General features: G+C 37.3%; 1 protein-coding gene across 7 annotated transcripts in view; it reads right to left on the reverse strand.

The window, feature by feature from the left end:
- Positions 1 to 24,101, reverse strand: part of Spred (Sprouty-related protein with EVH-1 domain) — a 28,824-nt gene that overhangs the window by 3,568 nt on the left and 1,155 nt on the right. For 2 of the 7 annotated variants that reach the window (XM_022059892.2, XM_022059890.2), the window contains exons 2-5: positions 21,665 to 21,848; positions 19,754 to 19,922; positions 12,439 to 12,651; positions 2,113 to 2,138 (exon numbers count right to left, since the gene is read on the reverse strand). In XM_022059892.2, the coding sequence (XP_021915584.1) occupies positions 2,113 to 2,138; positions 12,439 to 12,651; positions 19,754 to 19,922; positions 21,665 to 21,848 (592 nt within the window). Of the gene's footprint in view, positions 1 to 2,112; positions 2,178 to 12,438; positions 12,652 to 19,753; positions 19,923 to 21,664; positions 21,849 to 24,101 lie in introns of all 7 variants that reach the window. The other 5 variants (XM_022059891.2, XM_022059889.2, XM_022059895.2 and 2 more) reach the window with 3 other exon arrangements.

A 24,101-nucleotide genomic window follows, 5' to 3' on the forward strand; every position in this document is an offset into this window, starting at 1 on the left:
AAGAATTCTTCCCTTTGCCACATTGACTGGCTCTTGGGGCCTGCCCCCAGCCTTCTATCCCATGAATATTAAGGGTAGATACAGATGACAAAGTGCCTAAAATTGTGGCAAACCATTTTGTAAAAATGACAAAAAAGCATAATTTTGTGGTTATGTCTTCTAACTCTGAAGTAAAGGAAATATATATACTATTGGACATGGCGCACACAGATATATATCACAAAAGTGACGTCTATTATTGCTGTGGTTGTTATACTGCACCTATTAATTGGACTGCAATGAACTCTTGCCTAAAAATCTCCTTAACTCAACAAAACAGGCAACAAGAAAGTAAAAAATTATAAACATTATTATCCACTCGGCAGAACGGCTTTAAAAATTTCCTATTTTGTAAAGTTAGAACCAAAGAAATCATGATCAGCAGATATTTTAAATATGTGAGATTTGAGGTTCTCACAATGGTGTGTATAAAGATGGCTGTATCCTGAGTCGTAGAGTCTTCTTATCTGTGTGATGAGTGCCTTCACTGTCCTCATCATTGAGGCAGCAAACACCTCTGAAATGTCAGCAAACTTCTACCAAACTACAAAGGTGCTACAACTCAGAAGACAGTCATCTTTATTTGAAATATGGGTTAAGTATGTGCACGTCAGGAGGTGTATTCCCTTTTCTTCAAGGGAGAATATCAATCAAAAGAATTTAAACAATGACATAACTGGGATAAGATGACAGAAATTGACACTACACAAAGCAAAACATTAAGCGCGGATTCCAGTGTAGTTTCCGGGTGAAGAAATATTTATCATCACATTCAAATGTTAAATAATTATTAGTGGAATTTTAGAACTTGAAATTCTATACTCCATTCTCATGTCCATTATGCTGCAATATTTCTGTAGAATGCTTGCTGCATGCACAGAGCAAAAAAATTAATTAAGCAATGCATGATTACTCGGCCACACAATTAAATACGTAACAAGATACGTCAAAACACTCACAAAACCTACCAGCATCCCACTGCAAACAGCAAACAACAGAACCCAATCTACAGCAACCATAACCCAGCAATGCATTACAACTGTTTACCACAGTATTAAATATTTATACTGATCATAACCATACAATTTCAAAGAATAATTTGTAGTACATACATGCGTGCACACACACGCGCACGGGAACGCGTATGTTTTCAAATAAACTATAACTTAACAACTTAAAGCAAAATTTGCTAGAATTATATATACCAACCATAACCATGCTAACAACACAAAACAATCACATCTCAGTAATTTAGGGCCATAACAACCAATGAACTCTAACCAAAATGAAGCAAGTTACAAATATAAATAGTACTAATTTAACAAACAAATATACATGAGCCATAAGCAAGCAATGCACTGCAGGTAGTTGAAGGACATGTCCTACTGTGCCATGGTAACAAGTTCATAATATCTGGCACCTTCCCATAAGCTGGTACACGGTCTCGTACCACACACATTCAAATTTTAATCACATATACCACCTATTGAAGATGTGTGAGAGGCAACAAATATAAAATTGCATACATGATAATCTAACTTCTCAAATGCTGATGACATGTTTTTCCTGTGACAAAAATCTTCTTGCATGACTAAATTTCATAGAAAACAATGTTTTGTCATCATATGGACTCTTGAACCCATACATGCTTTGCACCCTGTGATCCATAACTCAATCCTGCACTTAGTTTTAACACACAACAATAAAGGTAATTTTTTATCTTTCCATATGCAAATGAAGCCTCTGAATTGACATTCAGAAATGTAAAATGCCTTCAAAATTATGCACTTATTACACAACCACACTGTGAACTGCTCATCCTCTGCTTACTTTCAGAATTATTAGGAAGTAATCAATACAGACCAACACACAAAGCCTTTTTTTAAATGCACATACAGAGAATCTGCAATGCCCAAGTGCAAGCTATCAAAAATCTGCATTCATCATGTTTCATGTCACATAATATTCATTCATTTCTAGAACTAGAAGTTCAAGATGGAATTACTATCACAACACATACACAGGAAGTAACAAGCACAGGCAGGCAAGCAATGTAACTAAATGTACACTAACCATAAACACGTCATCCTCTCCCACACCTGCTTTGAATTTGTGAAGTGGCGATATTTCCGAAAGACCTGAAATGAACAACATTTTGGTTTACTGTCATTCTAATGCAGGTGTAGGGGCCTCCATCAACATGTCCCTTCTACTTGCCACTGTAAAATATATTTCCAGGTAGTTGCTATTCTGGCAGACGATAAGGAACATCGCACGTTCTACTACGCTGACAACAACCTTCATTCTTATGATCAGATACCTCATATTTTTATGATCCACTGTACGGACCTCCCAGAAAATTACATGGGAATCCTACACAAGTATGAATTAAAATTAAATCCGTGGCGTAACAGCCCCAGAGAGCCAAAGCCGACTAGCTTGACTGCTGGCGTCACGTTCACATGCCTAAGCAGAGGTGAACGATCATCCAACCAGATATAGGGTGACGTGTGGTCAGCACGACGAACCCCCAGCCATTGCTAGTTTTCCTGACCGGATTACGCTACTCATTGTAGCTCCCCAATTTCCGTACGATGCTGGGTTGGCACCGGTCCCATACACTGGTCAAAAGCTCATGAGAAATTTCTTTCCCCGAGACTCGAACCAGCGCACATTCCGTATCGCCGGTCCGAAGCATGACGCCTCAGACAACGCGGCTACGGCGCGGGACCCTACACAAATATAGTGAACTACAATTACAAATGGATCTTGAACATATATTGGTTAAAATGCTGTTACAATAAAACTGATAATCAATATATTCTAAATCATAGACACATAAGCAGTTCAACTTTAGTTTATGAAAAAAAGTCTACAACAAATAAAATTTATTTTTAATTTCACACATGTTCCCAGATTAACAACACTGGGCCTGAAAACTCAATGTACAATGGTACAGTAAAATCATACCATAACCTTTATAAAAAAAAATCAGTAGAATGGAAGTACTGTTCATCCCATAATAAAGTATCACTTTTATGAGTAAATATTTCACAGTAACAAATACTGCTGGAAAAGAATTCAGTGTACTGCGTTGTAAACAAAATTCTTAAGTTTAATGATTCAAAGTGTTATTTAGAATGTGTTAACCGTTCCTAAGTAGGGTTGCCACCTGTCCCAAATTTGTCCAAGCTGTCCTGCATGGTAAAATATTTTGGATAAATGAAGATGTCAAAGTGCATGGTGATTATGATTTGATACAGTGGGGGATTGTTTACAGCAATCAGGTGACCAGGACACCAACATACAGTGACAGTGATTTCAAGTGCAGATCTCCAAAAGAAAACTTTCACGCCGAATCAGACAGTATTCCAACTCTATGGAAGAAGGCAAGAAGCTGCGCAAATTCCGCAATGTATGGACCAACTGAGAGGCTTAAAATGTGTGGAAGAAATTAAACCTGAGCCAGGTGCAAAATTTGTAACAAAGAATTCTCTGAAGATTTCTGTCTTCTGGGTTGTTGCGCTGTGTAGTCTGGTCGATGTTTACCAACGTTTCAGAGGTCATACTGCCTCCGTCATCAAGGTAATCACCCTGATGACGGAGGCAGCATGACCTCAGAAACGTTGGTAAACATCGACCAGAATACACAGTGCAACAACCCAGAAGACAGAAATCTTCATACTCACCGCTGTGAAAACCTCAAATCTTACAAAGAATTCTCTGTAGTTCAAGGAAAACTACCTGATGTTAAGTTGCATCCTAACACAAGATGACAGCTGTGCAAGAGGCTGAGAATATCACAACTATTTCTTTTTGTTACAGCAACAACCTCTTAGCACCAGAATCTACACATACTTGAGCATAGCTAAACAAAATTGTGGCTGTCATATAAAGCATGAAAGCATTATCTAAGACATTTTAAGAACAAAATAACTACCATGAATCTTTGGTGTTCATCAGAAGCAAAAAATATATTATTCACTGAAATATGACAGTCATACCAAAGTAACTGATTACAAAAATGGCACATCAGGTACTGAAGAAAGTGATGGGAAAGTGGCTCCAGTTGTCAGCGGGTGGCGCGATGTGACATGATGTATGAAAATTTGGCTTCTGGGTATCCTCAGTGGCATGATGTCAATTCCAAATTTCATTAAAATACTTCACGTACATGAACTTGTGTACAGAATACACAATCTTTATTGTATGGGAACAGGGGATTTAAAATCCTGTGTTATGGGGCCAGTAGCTGGACTAAGCCTCAACACATAGTCAATAAAGGACAATTTACAGAACCATGTAAATGTTAGATCATTCAAGTTAAGTTTCAAACTCACTAATATTATGAACACGTATCTCATGACTCATAGAAATGCATCGACCTTTGTACTACTGCAGGGTTGGATTAATGTCCTTGTAGGTCACAGGCACTTCTGTTTTGTAGGTCCCTGGGTGGATGAATATTTATGAGCGCATTGATTTCTATGGGTAACCTAGTGATTGAAATAATCTTGAATAACTTTTTCAGACAGCAATTTCCTTTTGGTTAGAGATTTGTTAGAAGTTTAATCACACAAATAACAAACAAAAATTGTCAAAATTTTTTTTTCACAGACCCTAGGCAGTGCCTACTGTGCTTATCGGATAAAACAGCCCTGATTACTGCCTTCCTTTGAAACAAGAATTCAATGTTATGATACAATTTGTCAGTCAACCAAATCCATAACACTGGGATTTTACTGTACCATTTCACATATCTAAAACTGTACAATGCCTGAGCAAAATAAAACGTGAGTTTGGCAGCTTTGCATCTCGTCTAGTCCAAAACCAACCCTGTTTGTAATAAGTCTCTGGACTGGACAGAAATAAAGACAACTGCTGTTGGTTCAGTTACCAAATTTTCTGGAAACAACACCAAAACGGGGAGGGGAAAAAGACAAGACAACAGGTACCCATTCATGTTACATATATGTAACATGTTGTGCAAGTATTTTAACAATAGACAGCATATTGTCCATCTCCACAGAACAAGAAGAAGTTGTACACTCCCAACCTACCACACAACACACACAAGAAACCCATCAACTTCATATTTTAAAGATACATCACAGAACAAACCAGCATATATCCAACCTCCACAGAACAACAGAGTTCAATAAAAGAATATAACATATGTACATCTGAATATACACACATATATAGCATTGACATATGACAGCTATTCAAAATAAATATGTGATGAAGCTCAACCATTCTACAAGTTTAATTAAAATACAACAAATATCATGCTACCCTGACTATATCAACTAATATACCCAAACATTGTAGAACTGTAGTCGAGTAACAAGTTAGGGACCAGATGACGAACTATGAGTTCAAAACATATCACCTATTATTGCGGAATAAAAACGGGTACATTAACCTATTAAGTTTGTACAGATTCTTGCTGTTGTATGGAGATTGACGATATGATACGTTTGTTGTTAAAACGCTTCCATTCAGCTTTAGTTCAAGTACAGCGTATGATATTTTTCATGAATAATGAAAGTTAGATGTAACAAAATCAAGGGGTAATCAAATTTTGTTCCAAACTTGGCATATCCTTTTGCTGTATATCCTCAATAAATTCAGTTCTTAACTAATCTTTTCAAAGTCCAATAGCTGATATACTTAATATATTTTGGAACATTCCCATTAGAACATTATGTGGCTGCACCAACTTTCCTGTTAAATAAGGCCACAGAATTTCATTTTTATCTTGCTAACACAGGAAAGACTTTGTTAATATAGCCACTGGGCATAGTTTCATTAATGAATGTGACAATTGCAAATTTCTACTTGAGAACCAATGGTGCACAGAAGTAATCAATCTGTATAGTTACCAACAGCACAATTCTAGAAATAAAATTCTGTAAACTTTAAGCATGCCAGCATCTCTTCCTACTACTACCAACTACAAAAATACAAGTAGTGGAATTTAAAGCCCTGTTCAGACTCAATGTTGTTGTTCCTTGGCTCTACAACCAAGTTGTGGGTCTTCACCGCCTCCATTCGGAGGTTTTCTTGATCTTTGAAGTGTGCATTTATGAGTAGTGAGTGACCAGCCCACTGACTCTGCACAATTTCTACTCAATTCTGATTTGACTGCCAGAGCCATCTAGCAGTGAATCTGGAGACTTGAGTGAGATATGGCTGATGAATTTTGCTTATGAAAAATCTCGTTTCATGCTTGTAAGGCTCTTTTACATGCTGTAAATCTACAACACGGGACCATTGGCTTTACTTCCTCTCCGAAAGGAGTTGTGTTACAGATTTTTATCACCCTTAAAAATCCATTGTCCTCGGTCGCACTTGAACACATCAGGCTCTATGACAGATGTATAAACTGGCTCTAATCCAGGCCTTTACAATTAAAACTATTAACATTATTTGCACGAGTGTGCCAATACTCACCAAATCATCATCCAATCGCACGCACAAAAGAAAAGCACAGTATTAGAATACAGCACGTTTAGTTTACATGACTATGTACACATGCATAGTAACAATAATATAAAGTTTCTGATCTTAAAACTTTGCATACCCTGTAGTGTATCAGAATATAAAATAAGTAAACAAACAACTATTAACACTATAAAAAAAAACAATATTGCCATACGCGCTTCAACCTCAAGAGGTCATCATCAGGATAACGCAACCACAGCTCGCCGCAGACCAGTTAAGGCCACCGAACCATCGGATCAAAAGCTAAGTGGATAGTTCCACTTCTGTGAATAACAACATCTACTGCAGTGTCGCTTGAAATACTTTTGTGAAATACCCTATTCATTATTTATTTTCTAAATCAAGTTTAAAACATTTGATTAAATGAATTAATTTCCTTCATGCCACTGACGATGATCTCTTGAGGTTGTAACGCGTATGGCAATAGTGCCTTTTTTATAGTGTTAATAGTTGTTTGTTTACTTATTTTATATTCTAAAGTTTCTGAATTAGGATGATGTGTGTGCATTCATGTCACATACCCCAAATTAATAGTTCCAAAACAAGTCTTAAATACTGGATTGATCCACATTTTAAATATTCTCATGTGCACTTAACATAAGTACAGACACTTGACAATTTTCATCAGTTTCCTGGGAAGTGTCTGGCTTTGCACATGGAATTTAAATCTGCTATGTATTCCAATGCTTTCAATATATTTTAAAACTGACTTATATTTGCAGTGTAGGAAAGTAATGTTACATATCTCAAACCATTAGGAGACAGCTGCATGTGACAGATTATTTTATTTTCTCTCAAATACAGTTTTTGATTGTGAATGTCCGGTGCGGGTGAGTATGGCACATTTTCAATTTTAATATCACATAATGGCATGCATTGTTCATGTGATAAGAAAAAGGAAAAAAGTTCCAATGGTAGTAACTGTGGTAGCAAGAAATGCAAATGAGGTTATGGCTGTGTCAATGATGGTGTCTGGTGGATACTATGGTCGTAGTATTAAGTCCTGAGTCAGTTTTCATGTTCTCACATTTAATCATATTCACAAATAATTTTTTTTGTAAATTTTGAACTCACAATGTGACTTGTAAAGAATCATAGCAAGAAACTGTATTATTGTTCAACACAAAAAAAAGGTTCATTTCCTTCAACTTTCACAAATCATACTACACTACTATCGCAAATAAAATGTTCAGATGTCCTAGGTAAAAATTATATCTGCAGATTATAAACTTTGCAGAACAATGTAAGACGAAGTGAGAACCTGCCACATCAGCTGAAGGAAAAAGTAAAATAAGAATGTGGTGGCAAGGGTCCTTTCGACATATAATGCATTTATATAATTTCCATTTAGATTGTAAGTATATTTTAATTTTTAATTACTAATAAGTAGATAGTGTTACTAGCCCAGACCTGGTATACTAATTCTGCCCAGCATCCAGCCATTCTCATGAACAACAGATATTTTTGAAAAAATTAGATTACAAAATGTAAAATCTTTTGCAAAAAACATGAGTCCAGAAGTCCACTAGTGTGATAAATCCAAAATTCTGCAATTCTCCAGTGACAGCTACTTTTAACAACTAAGAATTACTGTAAATTAAAAAAACTAGGCAATCAAACAATTTTTTAGATAGATTTTCTATACGTTTCTATATTTCGTAAGGAGCAAAGTTCTCCTATTCATAGAATTCAAGGTTACGCCTGTGACTCAGCATCTTACAATGAAAATGTATGAGAATGTGCAGACAACCTGAACAGTTTCAAACATCAAGAAAATATGCAACACTAAATAAAATGGTGAAGACAAAATTAGACACAACTCATCCACTCACAGAGACAAAATGTTCTGAACTGTTTATTTCCACTTCAATGGAGAAACATATTCTCTATTATGTTTACAAACAAAGAACAAAGGAAAAAAGATTCCCATTGCTTCACGCAAAGAAATATTAATCATAACGATTCAACTGATAAAACTGGACAGTAAAAACTTCCCTTGTAAAGTTCAACAATAAAAGTGAACTATACCTTAAGGATTATAAATGCAAAAAACTTGAAACACTTCAGGAGAAGACAGTAACGAAACTTCAAGTCCATTAAAACAGGAAATTTCTCTCATACGAATAACTATGAACTGTAAAAACAAGACCGCAAACTAGTAGAGCTACTTTTTCATTTTGTGGCCATGACTGACATCTGAGTATAAATTTTAACCAAACTGAAAAAACAGCATAAAAATAATTGTTCAGCTCGTTTCAAATATCCATTTTAGTACATGAAGCTATTGTCTTGAATGGTTGTGAAACATGGTCTCTTACCTTGAAGGAATAAACTTGATTACAGGTATTTGATTACGCTACCCATTCAAATTGGGGAGCTACAATGGGTAGTGTAATCCGGTCATGAAAACTAGCAATGGCTAGGGGTTCGTCGTGCTGACCACACGTCACCCTATATCTGTTTGGATGATCGTTAACCTCTGCGTAGACATGTGAAAGTGAGGACAGGCTATGGCTTTCAGAGGGCTGTTACACCACGGATTATTATTATTATTATTATTACAGGTATTTGAAAACAAGGTGGACAGGAAGATATTTAAACCTACAAAAGATTAAATAAATGGGGAATTTAGAATACTACATAATGAGGAGCTGCATAAATTGTACGGATCACCTACCATAGTGAGGGTAGTGAAATCTATGAGGCTCTGATGGGCTCGATATGTGACATGCATGAGAGAGGAAGGGGTGTATACAGAATTTTGGTGAAAAATCCTTCTGGGAAACAACCACTGGGCAGACCAAGAAGGAGATGGGAGAATAATATCAAGATGAATCTCAAGAAGTGGGCTGTGAGAATGATAAATGGATGGAGTTGGCTCAGGATCATGCCTGATGGCGGGCTTTAGTGGTGTTGGTGTTGGACCAGGGTGTTAATTAGTAAATACTTAAAGCTTTGCAGTTCAGTTATCTCAGGGATGTGTGAATGCAAAATCTCCTGACCTTACTTAATGTTTAAAATGCAGTTGTCACTTATTTTCATGCCCACTGCAAAACATAAAACTGGTGATTTTCAAGTTGCCATCACTAAAGTAATTCAGAATATTATATGACTGTTTTGCGCAATTCAAAACCTTATCAATATTCCTACAGAGTACCAAATTTAATCAAAGTGTCCATCCCAGATGTAACCACCCTACAGGCCCCACCTCAAATCCTGGAAGGTATATTAATGTAGCACAAAGGTGTTCAAGAGCAGAATTGTATCACATATTATTTTGGTCCATTAAACAGAAAGTTTCTGTGACAGCATATAGATGCAAAAATTGAGAACAACTAACACACTCACTTTATGTGGTAGCAGGGAGGAGATGCCTGACCTGAACAGTAACACATGCAGAAAAGTGCAAAGTTAAAATTGGTTAGAATTTAGACCAAGAGCTGTCCCTTAGTTTGAAGCGACATGCTCTTACGGTTGGGGTAGACAATGGAAGTGTTCAGAAAATAACTGAAGAATAAATTGTAACACTACTTTAAATGACAATCAAACATGAATTTTCAAATGTTTCGTGTTGTGGAAGTGAAATTCAGACTTCCAAAAACACTTTCAGCAAAACTCATGGTGAATTCATTCACAAATTATGTCCTATTCCAAATTATAAACAACAAGAAAAGTAGTTTACTGTACATGAAATTTTTATTTTGGTTTGACAGATTTTGTAGGAAACTTTATTTTAGTCTTATGAACAATGAATAAAGAATTCTAAGCAGCAGTTTTTCTGTTAAAGTAAAGAGACAGATTTCACTGCCCAACATGACCTAAAAACTTCACGTCATTAAACTAAAGAACTCCATTCAGCAGATTCACTTATGAAACACTAGTTTCATATTTTCATGAATATAGGCTGTACCTTAATTTTAGAAAAAAATTAAATGATAAACCACATCTCATTCATACGCCACACCAGAGTAATCAAAGTTTGTAAATTAAATTTCCTCGACATAACAGTCGACTTTAAAATATTTTCACATTCAAAAGATACCGCTTATACTATATCTCTGAGAACCAATCACAATGTTGATATTTTCGCACAGTATCTGCCAATCTTCTTGTAAAATGTAATTTTAAGTACAGTGGTTCCCCACTTAATGGTACCTGCACCTTGTCGTGGTGGTGGGGCTTGAGTACCTCAGTGACCCCAAGAGCTATGCTGGCGGTAGCATAGCTACTGGTAGGGCCTCCCTAGCCAGATTGGTCGAGGGGGAGAGGTCAGACTAAGACAGGTACCCTGGTCCTCCACGTTGGGGGTTGGTTGCAAGGCTAACAACCTTGCACCGTAAAAAGAAAGATGTTTCGAAACCTCAATCAAAGCCTGGGATAGATGGACCTAACAGAGGACCGAATGGAAGAGGAGAATTGAGGAGGCCATGGACCGAATACGGACCGGAGAGCCATAGAAGAAGAAGAAGAAGGTTGCAGAGTATCTGTGAGCATTACATCCCTTACAATGAGATAGACTGAAAAAAAGACAGAGTATTCCATTTTAAGAAAAGAGACTGTCTAATGATCTTTATACCCTCCTAATTACTCCAGTGATAATATAATTAACCTGCACAGATTCTGTGGGCCCAATCAACTACTGCCAAAGGTTAAGTTTGTGTTTAAAAAAGTTTTATCCTTGCACTCCTACCACCAGTTTCCATTCAATGGGAATAACTTCCACCACCAAGACGACGACTACAACGTGACCTTCGAAACAGTCATCTTACTTCTCATTATTTCACGCAGTTCCATTCATCCATTCTTCTGTGAAACGAGTATTTATGTATTAACAATTACTGAACTACGTGCAGATTCTCAATGCCAACAAGATTGGAAAGGCGTACTCTTTAACGTACAGTGACATCCCAAAGGCAATCTTCATGCCACATCATGATATGAGGTGTGTTCCAACAATGGCATATATTTCCAAAGTTGTTCCAACAAGGGGACTCCCAGACCCACTGTTAAGCAACAATGATCCTGTCATGCAGGTTGCATACTCTGTAGGAAGAATATAACATACATATAAACATGGGAAGATCCATAAGGTGTTCTTAACTCACATCTGAATGAGGAACATCTAAAAACCATAACGTAACATTTCCAAATGAACCACAATACATCTTGTTGCCAAAAGAAAAATATTCCAATTACAAGGCACATACTAGTTTCAGGAGATGCAGATACAGTGCTGCTTAATTCCGTCTTTTACGAAACCCAAAGTTGCATTACTGTGTTCACAGGAGCCTGACACTGGACTCTATCCTTGAATGATATTATGAAAACTCAATATGAAATTTAATAAACATCTGAAAAGATAGCATTAACACATCCCAAGTCAAACTTTGGAGTTTTATTTATGGTACTAGTCCAATATTCTCAATATGGGCAGAAACCAAACTTCACCTAATCAGGAATATCAGGAGCCACAAAAATCCATTTAGATAGATCAGAGGTATTCCCTTTCTTCAAACTTTTAATGCATATTTTTTCTAACATTCACGTATAAATTTGTTTTTTCTATATGTGCAAAGTGGCTTCTAACGTAAATCCTGACCACCACACACATCTCAGGGGGATACCTTAGTTTAACCCATTCGCACCCATTTTGGCCACAGTTGCTGAATACCAACATGCATTACTGTCTTCCAAAAAAGTTTTATCAAAGTGTACAAATGACAAAAATTTTTGATTACAGATTCAGGTAACATATATTAAAAAAAAATTTACAATTCAAGACTCATTTGTCTCTGAAAGCTTAGAATGGATTCTCAGTGAGATAGAAACTATAATTATCATAATGAAACACACACATTAGTTTAAAGATTTTAGTACATGTGTACAGCGTACCTTCATAAGTTGGATTCCAGGGCCAGTTCGGAGTGAAAGTGGCTGGGCGCAAATGGGTTAAAGATGGAGCTACACAGTATGGTTTGTGTTGAGGACAATGACTTAGAGAGTCCCTATAGCAGTGATTCTCAGACTGTGGGGCGCGCCTCACTGGTGAAGCACAGTGGAGTTTCTGGTGAGGCACATTGCAGTCAGATAAACCTGCATCTGCAACTAATTATGAATAAACCTTATTAAATTTTCTATCAACTTATATCTGTACTCATTTAAATCCCATATACACAAACAAGACTAGTTTCATTCTGTCTAAACATCACATCATCAAAGCATATAAGTGGAGATACAGCTGCGCACATTCTAACACCTGTACCAGACGGTAGACAAACTCCAGCTGCTTTCTCCCCTGGAAAAAGAATCCCTTGTACCTACAGGACAGGAGACTATGCGGGTCACACATATAGTGTAGCTGCTACAGTGGCGATAAAGAGAACTTGCCTACTCCTGCTGATAATCAAATACCAGATGTCCAGTTCACAGCTAATTACTTCACTAACTATGCTTGCCTCATATTTGAATATTGTACTATATTTATGTTAATCCATCAACACTGAATTTCCTGAAAATTTCCTTAAATGTGCAAAAAGTGCCAAGAAGTTAAGGGTAGATATTCAGCCATTTTACAATACTCATATATGTTCCACCGAATAACATAAAGAATACAATGACATACATGAAATGAATACAGAACATAATTTCAAGTTTCCATTTCCATACTAAGTATACGGATTGCTGTCTTCTGGGTTGTTACACTGTATAGTCTGGTATACTTAGTTGATAAACATCTGTCAGACTATATGGTGCAACAACCCAGAAGACAGCCATCTTCATTACATTCTATTCTTCATCATCGGTACATTCACACGAATCTATATGATCTTCTCTGGCATTAACTAATGTAGTCATTTCACTATCTGTCAAGCACACACGCCATGACAGTGCCATGGTTGAATCGAAGACAACGAAGACTGGGTTTGCACCATAGCATACTGACAATATACATAAAAACACATGATATGAATGACTAATATTAACAGCTGTGAATTTTGAAGCAGTAAAAATAAGTCATATGAGCATGATTCAAGCGCTCTATAAATTAACCTCTCAAGAGCTTTTATGTATCGTGACAGTCAAAAAGTCTGACTATTTTATCAATATACACTACACAAACTGTTTTCTCAGCACATGAAGCATATCTAAAATATTTCAACAGATGGTAGCACTACATTTACTTTTAAGATTGCGGCTATACAGCCTCTCAGAACTGCATGATCAAAAGTAAGCAAAGTACAGTCTGGTCCATTTGTATATAATTAAAATAAGGATGATGTGAAAATAAAGCAAGTAGATGCTCAGCATGAGAATCATTGGATAAAGAATATAATGAGGAACGCACAACAAGCAAAGTGTGTTAGTGGCAGGGCGACTACTTATAATGTCATATGTGGGACTGATAACCCCATGTCACCTGTCTTTAAATGCCAAGTCCAAGGTCAACATTTGGTGCAGAGTGACCTGCAACAAGGTGCATGGACCCTTTTTCTTTACCGGAGGACAGTGTGTTGCAACACACTGCAAGAAGAAAACATGAACAAGGTCATTTTCCAGAAAGACGAAGCACCACCACACTGGTCAATGTAAGTTCATGATTTCATTCAATTGTGTGGTTATGATGGCCCCACTGCTTGGAAAACAAATTCATTTGACCTAATACCACCCGATTTCTGTGTGGGGACTTATAAAGAACACGGTGTTTGCTCCAATAACCTGACTTCAGGACTCTGATAACCTGAAGATAAAGACTGCTCCAACTTTAAACACTTCCACTTTAAATGGCCTGTATTTTAACCATAAGCAAATAAATATTCCTTATACAGAATGTATGAGCACAATATGCATATCAAAATACAGAGCAATCAAACCTTCTTCAGATCATACAAAGTGTGATAAAATATTTTAAAAACTCGCCCAGAAATAAAATGATAAATGAAAGTAATGTCATCCAATTGCAGCATATGATGTAGCTGGTTTTAAGCTTATTTGTCCTTCCACACTGAAGGGTCAATCAATGTCATCGACATTGCATGGTACCAACTGCCAAGTAAACACAAGACGACTGTTAACGACACAAGACAGTTTTATTTCCAGTTGCCTCTTGCTGGTAAATTTGATCTGTATGCTTACATCCATTGTTATACAGCAGCCAGATTGAATTGAAAAGGATAAAAATAAGTCTGTCTAGAAGATTATTTATCATCTTTGTCAGAAACAAGTTGTATGATCATATGTTCCTATATTTACATCTTTCTGCTTTCAAAATTTTTTTCACTTAAACCATTCACTACCAGCTTCCTCCTGGATGATTTATATACTAGGCCCAACCAATTTTAAATGCCAAGATTGATTTGAGGTACTCGCTGAATGGCAAAATATTTAAATACCTTAATGAACATTACTCCTAAACTGTATATAACACACAGGACTCCGAAATTTTGTGCATACCTTCCGGTTACATTCTAGTACGTTCAGCGATACCTAGCGTCACATTTCGTGGATAAAATTTTTGAAAATAACACAGCACCTGGTGTCAATAATTATTTTTTACATATGCTGCATCTTCTTGTAAGACTGCAGTAACTGTTGACAGATGGAAAATTCAGCAAGCATGTTCCTTTCTCTTGTCATACATGCAAAATAATGGGTCTCTTGCAGAGGCTCATATTGGCGACATAATGGCTGTAGATTGCTGGGACGAAGTTGATGCCGGAACATAACCTAAGTCCTTTTCACCTACTAGAGGCAGCTTCATATATCCTATCCTCACTTATGAGTATGACGTTTGAGATAACCAGAATGAACTGAACAAAGCTCATCACAGCAGACAAAAAAGTTACTTCGGCAACTGCATACTTTTCTTAGCAAAATCATAGATGGCCAATGCCTCAGGTTAACAGGAAAAAAAAAATGAGACAAATGCACAAGAATTCTTCTGAAGGGGAGAAGCTCCATAACCAGCCACAGAAAGTTAAAAAGAAACATTCTTTGACAATTTCCAAATTATATTCCATAATTTTATTAATATAAAGATTAAGATTTTTACTTGTATTATAAAGCTTAATTATAAAATTACATAATAAATAAGGCAGAATGTTTGTGTTTGTGTGTTTTTCTACCCTACATTTTAATCAATCAATTTTTACACAAGTGGTTTGATTGTTCTTGGAAATACTATTGACTGGTTATAAATCAAATATCATAAATTTCTCGCATATCAATAAGTGTGATTTTGAATTATTTAATATTGTTTTATAAAATAATATCAATGGGTGATTCTAAAAATAAGGCCCTACCTAATCCAAATATGCTTTCTCATAATGTGCAACAAAACTTCAAAAAGTTTTCACACATTAAACTTTCCGCATTCCTTGCTCTACGGGCTGTATAAGAACCCCAACAACCCCAGCTCCAGCAACGACTTTACGTAATCCTAGGTATTAAACAACCAACCGAAGAAACCACAACAGATACAAACATTCAACTGGCCACTGCTTCCAATGAAAGCAAACTTAACAGTGTATTAGCCATATTAACTTGAGGGGGGGTAAAAAATTCTATATACTATACACTATAAATAGGCAGCAGTAAGACACACAAGAAGTGCTACCAGCAGCTGCAAGATTCACAAAAGCAACAATCAATGGTCGCATTACATTGGAACGTAGCAAAGTGTGTGAGCATGTGACAAACATAAGTTTTCCAGTTATATGCTCATTAAACATACAAAATATAAAACCACAATTTCTTCCCAAATTTGTTTCCACAGAATACAGTGAACGTAGATCGACTGTACATTCTCAAACTTTACACAATGTCATTTCAATTTTGTTCAAGCTATTCTGGTGAACTTTGAGGTCACTTCGTACGTTTCGTTTGGCCCGATTGTTCCAGACTTCTGTATTATCTTCAAGTAACTAATATAGCAACTGTCCATATACACTACATACATGCATAAAATAGTTGAAAGAGTACATTGCTGCTGATTTTGTAACTTTTTACAATGATTCTTTCTAGAACGAACAACCCAAGATATTGGTCCAATTCAGAAGCAGAAAATTAATTTATTAAAAGTAGGATTTGTGGTTTTTATGGTGGTGAGTCTGAACATTGCTGTCTTCTGGGTTGTTGCGCTGTTTAGTCTGGTAGAAGTATACTGACATATCAGAAGTCCTTGCTGCCTCCATTATCAGGGCTATCATCGCAGGGACCTCTGAAACATCGGTATACCTCTACCAGACTACATGGTGCAACAACCCAGAAGACAGCAATCTTTTAATTTATTAAACTGTGAATAATGCCCCCTATTTTCCACTACATTTCTTATATAATATATGTTGTACCCATACTTCATATTATGTAAACAATTTTCTTCCCTACCCGTAAGAGTTGCCACAGCAACATGCTATACCGTATGATTGGAAGCTTTCATGGCTACTAACATTACTAAAACCTTCTCAGGCCAACAGCCATGTCACTTGGTTAAAAAACAATGTTTGAGGGATTAGCTCCACCCCATCAGAATAAAATCCTGATGAAGGGGACAGAACAGAGAACCCAAAAAGATTCTACTGTTATATTATTCTAACGTAAATTATGTGCATAACACAAAAATTATGCACTACTAAATACAAAATAAAAATATATAAAATTGTTTCTTGAACAATATTGGCCTAACAGAGTAACAAATAACAAAAACAGCATATGGAATAAGTATATTAATGCAGAAACAATGTAAGTCAATGTTTCCATTGAAAGATTAAAATTTATAAATTCAATAAAACGTGTGGGATTTGAGGTTTTCACGGTGGTGAGTCCGAAAATGGCTGTCTTCTACGTTGTAGCTACAACCCAAAGGACAGCCATCTTCTTCGATAAAACACGACTGGTACTGCCTGCACATTCTAAAAGTAGGTACTTCAAATCAATGTAATCTGTAGTTGTGATTGCAACAACAACCACTTAAAAACATTTTTTCGTCTCCTGAAAAGTTTGTATTCCTTACTTACCACATGTAATTTCTGAAATCTATTCAAATATGTCTGGAAATCATTAGTACCATAATTATATCCTGGTATGTTTTGTACACTAGACTCAAACTTAAGATAGCCTCTCCGGGCTGAAATGCATGCATCAAGGTCTAGGTTTTAGTTCTTGTCGAGAAGTATACATGGTTCAACATTTATCAGTCAGTCGTAGGTCTTATTCTGTACAGGCCTAGAAGTAAATGTAGACAAAGGGTGTAATGCGAGATCAACAACGGGGGGAACATAATTATAAGTAACACATCATTTGAAAATGTTTGAAAATGTAAGTATCTGGGAACTACAATAACAAATATAAATGAGGTCCCCCAACTTAATGGTACCTGCACCTTGTCGTGGTCGTGGGGCTTGAGTACCTCAGTGATCCCAAGAGCTATGCTGGCGGTAGCATAGCTACTGGTAGGGCCTCCCTAGCCAGATTGGTCGAGGGGGAGAGGTCAGACTAAGAGAGGTACCCTGGTCCTCCAGGTTGGGGGTTGGTCGCAAGGCTAACAACCTTGCACCATAAAAAGGAAGATGTTTCGAAACCTCGATCAAAGCCTCGGACAGACGGACCTAACAGAGGATCGAATACGGACCGAAGAGCCATAGAAGAAGAAGGAGAAAAAGAATGAGGTCCATGATCAAATTCAGAGTAGAATACATTCAGGAAACGCTTGTTTTTATTAAACTCAAAAAACTGTTATCATCTCATTTGCTATCCAAAACACGAAAGATTAGGAGATATAGAAGAATAATTTTGCCTGTTATCTTGTATGGTTGTGAAACATGGTTTCTTACATGAAGGTAGACCGTAGATTACAAGGTGCCCAGGAAGATACTTGGACCTATGAAGGATAAAATATGTGGGTAATTTAGAATATTACATAATGAGCTGTGTGAATTGTACAGGTCACCTAGCATAGTGAGGATAGAGAACTCTAAAAGGCTCTGATAGGCCGGACATGCAGCACACATGGGGGAGGCAAGGGGTGAGTACAGAATTTGGATGGGAAATCATTCTGGAAAATGACCACTGGGCAGGCCAAGAAGGAGATGGGAGGATGATATCAAGATGGATCTTAGGGAGGTAGGCTGTGAGGATGGTAAATGGATGGAGTTGGCTCAGGATTGTGTCTGGTGGTGGGCTTTGGTGTTGTCAGAGATGAAGGTTTCCAGATATGGAAGGTAGCTACAAATATGACGAATAGGTAATTCCAGACAACCAGCAAAGCATGGTTTTCCAGCCAGGAGATTTGGAACAGCACTAACAAACCTTCACTACACAATGTCCTGTGTTACAAAACTTTTATAAAGGCCTTCGAATAGGATGGATTCATTGAAAAACCTAAATGAGAATAGAATGGAACTATCTCAAGATCACATCAAATGAAAGCCTTCATTATCTGTGATCACGCAGGACTTAAGTAAGGGTTCTGCCAAAAGTATCAATCAGTACAGGAGTGTTGCTACGTTAGCGTGCTTCAATCTCGTAACGAGCCAATGAAACCACTTATAAATCATGCGCTATAGCTTAACATTGCTTGGAGGATGTGTGATATATCTGAGCGCAAAATTAAAATGTTGTAACGAAACTTTATGTCCATTTGGGGAGACTGTCATCAGTTGTCATTACACAAGTTAGTTTCAAATAATCAGGACATCATAACAGTTAAGATATTCAAAAATGTTATTCTGTTAAGCTGCTCAGCCGAATTACTATACGCAATGCTTGAGAAATGTGCCTTTCCGCTCGCCACGGACAATTTAATGGGACTCAGTAGCAATACTTGCATGAAGCACAGTCTGAGACTGTGAGCTAAGTTTCTGTTATGTGCCTAGCAGATTTATATAGCATCTCTGATGCCTTAAATATGTATATAAAGACAGAAGATAAATTATAAAACCAATTTTCCTATTCCAAGATTATACAACATTGAAAATAACATACAATATACGATGTAATTAGACCACGATCAGAAAGAAAGAATCCAAAACCCGTTGATGAACGACGATTGAGTTATGAATGTTTAGAGAGACTAAAATCACAGTACCCAAAGCAGCAAGTACGATAATAATCATTAACACGAAGATAAACTTGAGAAAGCCAAAGTGATGTTAGAAATTTACAGCACACATCCCAATGACAGCCTTATCAATGATATTACAGATTCACTCACCATCTAGAAGTTCCTCAACTGCCATGCGGACTCCCTTATCAAAAGCTCGGGCATCTGCTGCCGTCTGGAACGTCAGACCAAACTTCTTATCCCCAGTCTTCCAGTGATGGAATGTGGGCATCACCTTATAGTACTCAAAGTCTTTTTTTATGATGCAACTCAGAACAACCTGAAAACCATTACGACATTAAGTGATAAGTCTTTATACATACGTGGATCGCTGGAAACAACAATATATTTGCTTAAAATGAAAATGTGTTTTGCAGTAACATGCAGGACAGGAGGGCTGTTCACGCCAATTGGATATTCAATGATCGCAAAGAAAATGCGTAACAGATAATATCACGGCAGTGGCTGCTAAGGGGAGTGACAGGACCATGTCTCAATACAAATTCAGTGCTGTAAAGTAACTGTACTATCAAAGCCAGCTAAAGTTTAGACACAAATGCACCAGAACAAAGTTTATTTGTTTCAGAAAGTGACATTGATACGCATGTTAAGCACCAAATAACACATAATAATGAATGAAGAAAGAAACAAAGAGAGGCTGTAGGGAAACAGATTTCAAATAGAGACATTTCAAACTGCAAGGGACTAGGACCTCTTCACTGGTCGGTTTGGGCGACAAGGGACACAGACGACACTACAGAAATGAAATGTATTTAATAATAAATTTTAACAGTGAATTTTGGACGTGACAAGACCAATGAGTACGTGGAACAATTCATAAATGTAGTCTGATGGATGCGATTTACATTGTTCTTGGGGTGTTTACACCCTAATGTAGATGACGGTCTCAGAAATCATGGAGGCAGTACATAACAGGACTGGTTTTCATCCTTTGTGCTAAGGAATCTGTAGAATGAATGGACATATCCCGCTATATGTACTCGCCGGACATGCTGCGTAACAAGCACGTTCTAAGGACGTCATAGCAAGTTTCAGCTTCAATGGGATGGGATCATAGAAGGAAAGTCTTCAAACAGCTCCTTGTTAAACCGTTCAACCAATAATGTATCATTTCAGAGGAGACCTGCATTCTCAACTTTCTCAGATATCGTGTCCAGATTTTTCTGCAAATAGAATTGATGTCTTCTGTCCCAGTTAAGTGAAAATGTCATGAGGAGACATTTGACATTTTCAATGTTACATTACACACACTAGATCTTAAAATACTTTGTTACAGGTGTTTTAAGCTCTTGTTCCGAGGAAGTCAAGTTTTACTATAATGGTGTATACAGTGTCCCAAAAAGATATATACACATAGAAATGATGTGGTATCAATAAGATGGGGCACCCCCACATTACCATAGGAATGTCAGGGCCTATCTTGACATTGCATTTCTTAACTGATGGATAGGATGCAGAGGATTCACAGAGTACCCCCTACGATTGCAAGATTTAATTCCGAATGTCTTTTTCTTGTGGCGTTACTTGAAGGACGTGGTGTACACGAAAAAGCCAGTAAAATTTCAACAGCTCCTGCAAGAAACTGAATGGTCTTGGGCACCCATATCAGCCACAACTTTGGTGGCCACTGGTCAGTTAGTTGCTTACCTCTGTCTAGAATGCCACAATGAAAATGGTGGTCATTTTGAACACCTACACAATATCAGCTAACTCACTAAGCACCTATAATAATGCATGTAATGGTTTTGTTTATTAAAATGTCTATTTCATTCACTGAATGTGTATATACATCGTTTTGGGACACCCTGTTTTTTCTACTCTGTTAACCTTGTCCACTTCATGTCAGTATTTCAGCTCCCAAGTTAACACATGTCAATACCACAGACAACAGCCAGTTGGGAGCAGAAATGATTAACTGCTCACAAAACAATGTGAAAATCAAATCTGGAAGAAAACATGTTTCAAAATTACAACATATTATCACAACACGCAGGTACTTACCGACTGGTCCGATATCCGCTTTCCAAATATGAGATATTCATGTTTGTGTTCATCGTTATCACGTGAAATATCGCGTTTACGGACAGACACGTTGGATAAGCCCCCTCCCCCCATGGGGACCCACCCGCCCGTGCTGTCATCGCGCATCATCACCTGAGCACGCACCCTAACCACATGGTTGCCACTGGAAACAGAGAACCAAATCAATGAATTACAATCACCAGACGAAACAGATACCACTGTAACCTACACACTACACTAATTTCAGGTTTCATTTATTACTAGTTGCAACACAAAATATTCCAGCCTAGTACACATCATCGAAGTGCTGTAAAGATGTATCACACCTGTAAGACTTGAGGTTTTCACACAGGTGAGTATGAAGATTTCCATCTTTTGGGTTGTTGCACTGTGTAGTCTGGTCGATGTTAACCAACGTTTCAGAGGTCATACTGCCTCCGTCATCAGAGTATGAAGATTTCTGTCTTCTGGGTTGTTGCGCTGTGTAGTCTGGTCGATGTTTACCGTTTCAGAGGTCATACTGCCTCCATCATCAGGGCGATGATGACGGAGGCAGTATGACCTCTGAAACGGTAAACATCGACCAGACTACACAGCGCAACAACCCAGAAGACAGAAATCTTCATACTCATCGCCCTGATGATGGAGGCAGTATGACCTCTGAAACGTTGGTTAACATCGACCAGATTACACAGCGCAACAACCCAGAAGACAGAAATCTTCATACTCATCGCCCTGATGATGGAGGCAGTATGACCCCTGAAACGTTGGTAAACATCTACCAGACTACACAGCGCAACAACTCAGAAGACAGAAATCTTCATACTCATTGCCCTGATGATGGAGGCAGTATGACCCCTGAAACGTTGGTAAACATCGACCAGACTACACAGCGCAACAACCCAGAAGACGGAAATCTTCATGTATCACACCCGTTTCCCTTTACTCAAGTCTTTATTGTAACTGATCCAGAAGACACACTTGACATTAAAAATACAACTCAAGAATTAACAATAATTCTTGCATATAATTTTTCAAGTTTTATGCAACAAATGAAGAAGAAAAGTAAGTAAATATTTTACAATTGATAAAAAAATAAATCATCTGACTGCTGCAAGATTGTAGTCGAATCCCTTCCTTCAATGTGAATATTTATGAACTGCACTTAGACTGTGTTCAATGCAGTTCTAATTTCAAAAAACAAAAAAGTACCTGTCAAAATTTGCTGTCTACAAACAGAAACAGTGGTACCAGCTGCTGCGGTGGCTTTTCGTGGTTTTCCTATATTGGAAATATGACTATAAAGCTATAGCATTTCTCTTTGTCTATAAAAGCCACACTCGTGGGACATATAAGAGGCATCAAAGCACCCACAGACACTAGACTTCAGGAATAGGATAAAGGGTAGGTGCACCTGAGTGAATCTGGATGTTGTCGCAACGAGAAAATTGTCTTCACTGTGAACCAAATCCCTGCCATCTATCTGGGTACCATGACTCCAACCAATCTAGATACACGGCATAGAAAAACTTCTACAGTTACCGCCCAAAACCCGCTTTAAAAAAAAATAAAAATCCACGACAATGTCAAAGTTCCATTTCTAATTTCAGTAATTCTCGTTATAAGTTCTTACATGACAAGAGTCTTTCTGACGAATGAGATTCAAGGTAACAGCTGTTCACTCAGACCTAAAAAAATGCAACTCCGAACAAAACTACAATTTGCCACCTTCAGGTCCGCTGACCTGCTCTTTGTCCGTCTTATTTGCTGCAACGAGAACCTTAAATCTCACTATGAAACTCTTCACAACAGCACGGCAGTGCAGAGGCCACAAATCTGTACTGAAGACGGCAGCACATAAGTATACATTGATTTTAAAGTGTAACAAACAGATTGGATGTGATGTAATCATGTGGTCACAGTACACAATCGAAGTAGCCCCAAAATATGTACATATACGCTGAACGAAATTAGACGTCCTTGCAGCAAAATTGTCATTAACTTGTTACGAAGATGACGCAATTTCCCACTGACTCCATTTGTGAACATTCAACTTGCATATCAATACAATACAACCAATACTTTAAAAATGTTACATCACAATACACAGTTAATCAAAATTACCAGCATCATTTTAGATTAAAAACAAAGATAAATTCTGGATCATCCAGTGTGGATCATGGTATTATGTTACTTTGCTGATGTTATGTAGCAAAAACTGTACAAACAAAAAACATGTCCCACATGATAAAACTTTTTACAAAAATTTGTGTAAACTTAAAAATCATTCTGGAAGCAACAGTCAGTTGCAAAACAGATATAAAAGGAACTATAAAGTAACAATGCAAACCAGTAGTCTTATTACTGTGAAATCATCATTCCTTGCAAATCATTTCTACTACAGTCTAAAATAAAC

This window comes from Zootermopsis nevadensis, unplaced genomic scaffold (genome assembly GCF_977971745.1).
Source record: "Zootermopsis nevadensis isolate Lab colony 2312 unplaced genomic scaffold, Znev_1.0 Znev_ptg000022l, whole genome shotgun sequence".
Taxonomy (NCBI): Eukaryota; Metazoa; Arthropoda; class Insecta; order Blattodea; family Termopsidae; genus Zootermopsis; species Zootermopsis nevadensis.